We start from the raw sequence: 7,211 nt of genomic DNA on the forward strand, positions 1-7,211 counted from the left end.
TATATTTTGTTATTCGAAACTTGTGTAAAATAAAATTATATTACATTCAAATATTTAACGTTAACAAAGTTAAATATTTTTGTATTATACAGAAATTGTTTTATAATTTAAAATATAATGAATAATTTATTTATTTATTTATTTTTAATTAGTGTTCATAATCATCATTCAAATTTTTAAATAAAAATATTATTTTATTTTATTGAATATATAGAAATAATTTGTGTATATTAAGAAATACATATATTAGTATTATTTCACAATATATTAAATCACTTACCATTGCCATTTTCAAAAGTAATCACTTGCAATAAATCTCTAAACTTTTTAAAATTATTTTCAAAACTCTGTCAAATATGACATTCACTTGGTAATTATTCTATATACACATTTGTTTTAAATACATTATAAAACAATCTATTTAGTTTAATATGAATACATATTTTATTTTATTTTTTAAAAACATAAAATAATAATAACTTTTATATAAAATGTAATAATTATTTGGCATTTCCCTTAATAAATATAACGATTTTTAAAATTTATTTTAAAAATATTAGGATATTAAAAAATTTTACTATCTTTAATTTTAAAAACTTTTAAAATAAATTTTAAAAGAGATAAGGTAACTTCATATTTTTTATATAAAAATTAATATTATTTTCCATTGTAAAAAATTAAAAATGGGAAAACGGGCAGTGTACACAAAAGAGAACCTCGGGCTGGGCTTTGGGCGGACCTGGTCCAAAGCGGACAGTCCAAACCAAAGCATTAAAATGAGGTCAACTCAAATCATCCGTCCACGTCAATCCTTCTCACACGTGTCAAAGTATCATTGGTCTTCCTCTCGTGGCAGCTGCCCATCTATACAAAGAGAGAAGCGCAGAGAAACGAAACCCTCGTTTCAGATCTACGTTCGGCCTCTGAAATATCTCTCTCGAGAGGACTCGATCTCCTCAAAGTCGGATCTCCACGGTTCTCTCCGACAGGGTAGGGTCCGATTCTCATCTCAATTTCTGTTCACCGCCTTCCTTTCATTCCATTTGTCTGGTTTTGTTTCGATTGTTTCTGGATCTGTAGCTCCTTTCTCTTGAGTTTTGAATTTTTGTCGATTCGTGTTTGATTGTTGTTTCCTCTGTCGTGTTTCCTGGATTTTTTTTATTGGTACGTTGTGTTGTAGATCGAGATCAGCATGTAATTTTTTGTTATTTAGTTTATTGGTTTGGGTTCTGTACGGTTACCGTGATCTGTTTGGTTGCTGAGAAAGCAGAGGAGGAAAAGGATTGGAAGTGGAGGTTTGAGTTTTGTTTGGTATTGTTTTTGGTGATGAAAGGGAGAACTGCCTTCTGTTGACCGAGAAATGGAAATTGAGGGCGTCTTTGGGTAAGGGAAATGGGAATGATTTGGAAACAGAATGAGAAGAAATGGACTTGAAGGAATTTTTTGGTAGACAAAAAAACAAGATGTTTAGATTCATTTAAGGGATGGTTTAATGAAATTAGTTTTGGAAATAGTTTGAATGCGAATTTTAATTGTCAGTTTTTTTAAAAATAAAATCCTCTATAGTTTTTATCTACTTTCAGGGCAATTTGCTGTATATTTTTACTTCCTTGATGAGAGTGCAAGGTATTTTTTTCCCTCATTTTGGATGTTGTCATGGACAATCAAGTGTTCAGTAGAAATTGTGAATTTGGGTGTCTGTAATTCCAAGTTGGTCTTGTTTTCTCTGGGTTATGACCTTGAAATTCCAATTTAAATATTGCTTTACAAAAAAAATCAAATTTAAATCTCCAATTTTGATTTGCCTTTTGATTACTTGATATGATTCTGAACTGAATATGAATTCAATGTCCTCCATGAATAAGAAAAAGCCTGTTTTTCCCTGGAATCTCAGCTTTTGTTATTCAGTATTCTTGATAGGTTTTCCATTGATTCTAATTTCTAAGTTTTATTTAAATCACCAATTTTGTCATTCAAAAAGATATTTGGGTGTTTGTTCTTTGAATGGAAGATTGCATCATCTATTATATTGCTATTGATTACTTATTTATTTCTGTTTTTGGTGAATGGCTGGGTGTAGGTTGGACCTGTTTAATTTAGGCTAAATAAGATGGGAGGAGGATTTAGGGTGCTTCATCTTGTCAGGCCATTTCTTTCGTTCCTGCCAGAAGTTCAGAGTGCTGACCGGAAAGTCCCATTTAGAGAGAAGGTTATATACACTGTGATCTCTCTCTTCATCTTTTTGGTATGCAGTCAGCTACCACTGTATGGAATACACTCCACGACAGGGGCTGATCCATTCTATTGGATGCGTGTTATTCTTGCCTCAAACCGTGGAACTGTTATGGAGTTGGGGATCACCCCAATTGTGACTTCTGGACTGGTGATGCAACTCTTGGCCGGGTCAAAGATTATTGAAGTGGACAACAATGTGCGTGAGGATCGTGCTCTCTTGTAAGTATCCTTTAGGCTAAGTTCTATTTGGGTTTTTGGTCAGATGTGATACATTTCTTGTACTATCTGTGATTTAGAGATGTTATTCTCATTGCTACATTTGTTACATAGTTGATGTTTCAACAGGTTGAAAGGCCTCTAGTAGATCTGCTGTTTTTGTGCTAACTACAGCATTGTGCATGTACTCCATGTTCATGTTTATTCTGGATGATTGTGCATTTTTTGGTGTTTGCACAAATGGCAGTTTTCAGGAATAACTAAAGTAGATTTCAATTTTTTTAGGAGTTCAATTTCCTTATGTAGCCTGTTCTATATATATACAACGATCTGATTTCATCTTCCTCTCAGGAATGGTGCACAAAAGCTACTGGGCATCCTGATAGCTGTTGGTGAAGCTGTTGCATATGTTCTCTCAGGAATGTATGGCAGCGTTAGCCAACTTGGAGTTGGAAATGCCATCCTTATTATCGTTCAACTCTGTTTTGCTGGTATCATTGTGATATGTTTAGATGAACTTCTGCAGAAAGGATATGGCCTTGGCTCTGGAATTTCTCTTTTCATAGCAACTAATATCTGGTGAGCATCTGGTTCTTTTTCTGGGATTTTTTTTATTAATTTATTATTTTGAACATGGAATATTTGAAGAAGCTTTACTATCTAGCAGCCAGCGTCTGGTGAATGTGGTCTCATTTCTGGGTTGACCATTAACTCTACTGTCAAATAGTGACAATTGTTTTGATCAATTGGCAGTGAAAACATCATCTGGAAGGCTTTTAGCCCCACCACTATTAATAGCGGTCGTGGAGCTGAATTTGAAGGTGCTGTTATTGCTCTCTTCCATCTGCTAATAACTCGGACAGATAAGGTTCGAGCTCTACGGGAGGCTTTCTATCGACAGAACCTTCCAAATGTGACGAATTTGCTTGCAACAGTCTTGATCTTCCTTATTGTTATCTACTTCCAAGGGTTCCGGGTGGTTTTGCCTGTGAGGTCAAAGAATGCTCGTGGACAGCAGGGTTCATATCCTATTAAGCTGTTCTACACCTCCAACATGCCCATCATTCTACAGTCTGCTCTTGTTTCCAACCTTTACTTTATATCCCAGTTGCTGTACTTGAGCTTTAAGCTTGTATACATGAGTTGCGGTCATTTTCTTCTGGTGTTATACTAACGATTTTATTTCTTACAGTTGCTGTACAGGAGGTACAGTGGAAATTTCCTTGTAAATCTCTTGGGCAAGTGGAAGGAATCTGAATATTCGGGTGGTCAATACATCCCTGTTGGTGGTCTTGCTTATTATATAACTGCACCATCAAGGTAACATGATCATCTTTTTCTTTTGACTTTTTGTATAGGGTCTATGTCATGCCTTACATTTTTTGTTTGTTGAGTTGTCAATTTGCTGTGTTTGCTTTCCCTGTGCTCTTTGCTTGTGCTTAATGATGATTATACTCCATTAACACACTTTGACAATATTTTGCAGCTTGGCTGATATGGCAGCCAATCCTTTCCATGCTCTCTTCTATCTAATCTTTATGTTGGCTGCCTGTGCACTTTTCTCAAAAACTTGGATCGAAGTATCTGGATCCTCTGCCAGAGATGTGGCTAAGCAGCTCAAGGTATGAATTTTTTGGGATTATACTTCTCTTAATTTTGTCATTCCATTTCTACAATATTTTTGTGCAGTTATTGAAATGAGGGTTTTCTTTTGGGGTTCAAGGATGTTTTAACAATATGGGACTTGTTAACTTGTGTTAAAAGCAATTATCATAGTTCCTGTTTTCATGTATTTACCATGGGGGGTCAGCATCCTGTCCCGGGCTCCAGTACACATGCTCGATAGGACCAGTCTTTTTTGCTAGTGGATTTCAATTATGGGAACCATAGATACGTTGACTTGGTGATTTGCTAGGCATTGTAAATGACTAATTAGTAGTCATCTATTACTTGCCTGTATGAATGCATCATACATGATGTTTTTAATATAAATGGGTTGATTGGTTGGGTCTGAGTTATGCACTTCTGGACCTAGCCAAAATAACAAATTGGATTAGGCTGAGGTGGTACTAAATATGCCTGATCCATGTAATAGCTAACTCACAAGATATGCAATGATGATGATTTATGGTGCAATTCATAATTCACTAAAACATTGTGTCTGGTCAAAGTATTTGTTGGGAGTGGATGGTAATAATTTTATAGAGTTTATTATTTGATTTGGAGAGTTAGGCAGTTGAGGGGTCTTTATTGTTTTTTCTTCTGCTTTAGTCAAACCCAGTCTGCTGTTTATTTTTTGTCCCTGCGAAGCACATGTTAGCATACTGTCTAACTAAGATATTAGTTTTTTGGGCTCCCTGTACTATACAATATTGCCTCCCTCTTAATCCTATAATGGGTACCCTACCTACATCTTTTTATTGGTAAATATTGTATATATATTTGGAAAATAATCTGGAATCAGGTGGTCCTCAAAATACTATAAAGAGGATCTGCAATATTATCAACTACTTGAATATTAATTATTTTTTAAGATGTTTTTAAATATTAATATATTTTATAGGTAATCAATGCTTAATTGCCTTGTGGGGTTGAAAAAAAATGTTTGCAGTGAACTGAACCCCATTTGAAAAAGAGTGAAAGAGAGGCAGAAGCAAATGATAGTTGTTTCCGGACCTTGAAAGAAGTATATAGAGAACTATTCTCTTTCAGTTCAGTTTCTTAACTTTGTGTTCTGTGTATACCTCACTTGGCAGGTTATATGCATCAGTAGTAGTGCTTCATTAAGCAATATGGTCTTAGCCATCTGGCACATTTTGTCCTGCCATTCAGTCTGTGTCTTTGAGACTGATGCTTGTATTGTCTTGGACCTTCCGTTGTCTCCCCATTTTGGTTTGATGTTGTATTAACTTACCAAACAGTTCGCTACTGTGTCTAATTTTCATGAATCATAGAGAAACACACTATTGTACCATACGAATTTGTTTAGCAGTATGAATATATAGATTATAAGGAATATTTATTAGTTACAATTGGTGGCCATCAGAATTTTTGATGATTTTTCAGGAACAACAAATGGTGATGCCTGGGCATCGGGAGGCCAACTTGCAGAAAGAGCTAAATCGCTACATACCCACTGCTGCAGCCTTCGGGGGTATGTGTATCGGTGCATTGACTGTGCTGGCCGATTTCATGGGTGCAATTGGCTCGGGCACAGGAATTTTACTTGCAGTGACCATTATTTATCAATACTTTGAAACATTTGAGAAGGAGAGAGCCAGCGAGCTTGGCTTCTTTGGGTTCTAAGTTTTTACGTTTTTTACCTGAGGAATGATTGGTGGTGCCGAAAAGCTCTGGCAGTTTTGGTGAGCTAAAAGGGATGTAGTTAGATACACCAAGAGCTTTGAGTTTAAGATTCTAAATAGTTTGTTATTAGTTTCTGTACTGCTGCTAGAAAGTTTGATATTCGTGGATACAGAAAAGCTCATCATAGCAAACAAACATTTTCCTTTCTTTACTACTACCTACCAAACCTCAATTACTCATATGTACTCTGCGAGATTAACATTCTTGGTTCCGTAAATCTTTTGAGGTTATCTACTGAAAACATCCAAAAGCAACTGGGAAAGTGCTGGCAAACTTAACTATCTGTTCTTAGTTGGTGCTGGCAAACTTAACTGTTTGTTCTTAGTTGGTACTGGCTTGGATTGACTGAGCTGTAGGGTAATCAGTCTTTTGTTTGCATTTTTGTTCATTTGATTCAAAGTTAGAGAATCTGTTTTGCCATGTGTTTTTCTCTTTATTGATCATTCCCCATTGTTGATGGGTTTCTCTTGTCTGTTTCACATTGAAATAAGCAATGTTTTCCGAGAGTTTTGTAAATGCGACAGGCTTAACTTTCAACTTTTAGGAGTGGTCGGATAAAGCTCTGAAATGCGTTTCACATTTGTTAATATGATTTAAGGCCTGTTTGGATAGCCTTCTTTTAGCTTTAGTTGAAGTTAACTCATTAATTCTTCCTTCCAATTGATAGTATTATAAATGTCAAACCCTTTTTAGATCCCTAGTTTTAAATTCTTTTTGAACTTCAATAAGAGTTTTTATGTTTTTTTAATTAATTTTTTATTTAAAAGCTTATGATATATATATATATATATAGAAAGGGTTTAATACGAAAGTCAAGAAAAATGCTTTTTGTTTCAAAATTTTGTTTTGGTTTATGGAAATGTGTTTTCATCTTTAATAAGTTCATGTGATGTCCCAAGATCATGTGAGGAAATATTAATGTGATGTCTTATGAATGTAAGGGAACTCTATTTTTAATACTTGAAATTCCTTTTGAGAGAAACCATTTCTAGTATTTCTAATACTTGAATAATAAAAATGTTCAAGTATTAGAAATGTTAAAAACGCTTCCTACAATCATTATTAAATAAACTCTTAAAAACCTTATTGAAAGTTATGTTAGGAAGTGTTTTTAATCTAAAAAGTGTTTTTGAAAAACAATTTGGTGTTTAACAAATTTTAAGAAACATTTTTAACAAGTTGAAAAATCACTAAATGCTTTTTAAGAAAACATTTGATGGATGATTATCATAAAAACACTTCTTGAAAAAACATTTTGAGTAAAAATACTATCAAACACATTCCTATATACAATTCAAACAAATATGGAATTTTTTCAAAAGGATTCAAATTTTTATTTAATTAAAATTTTAAAAATATTATAATTATCTTTTATCGTTAATCAAATTGTTTTT

The 7,211-nt window shown here is 34.0% G+C and overlaps 1 protein-coding gene across 1 annotated transcript; it reads left to right on the forward strand.

The window, feature by feature from the left end:
- The first annotated feature begins 885 nt into the window (after positions 1 to 885).
- On the forward strand, positions 886 to 6,333 carry LOC117908967 (protein transport protein Sec61 subunit alpha-like). The gene is made up of 7 exons (XM_034822831.1): positions 886 to 990; positions 2,081 to 2,454; positions 2,803 to 3,030; positions 3,205 to 3,559; positions 3,644 to 3,771; positions 3,938 to 4,073; positions 5,518 to 6,333. Exons 2-7 carry the CDS (start codon positions 2,111 to 2,113, stop codon positions 5,755 to 5,757), a joined length of 1,431 nt encoding a protein of 476 aa, XP_034678722.1. The 5' UTR covers positions 886 to 990; positions 2,081 to 2,110; the 3' UTR covers positions 5,758 to 6,333.
- Positions 6,334 to 7,211: the final 878 nt, after the last annotated feature.

This window comes from Vitis riparia, chromosome 19 (assembly GCF_004353265.1).
Source record: "Vitis riparia cultivar Riparia Gloire de Montpellier isolate 1030 chromosome 19, EGFV_Vit.rip_1.0, whole genome shotgun sequence".
Lineage (NCBI taxonomy): Eukaryota > Viridiplantae > Streptophyta > Magnoliopsida > Vitales > Vitaceae > Vitis > Vitis riparia.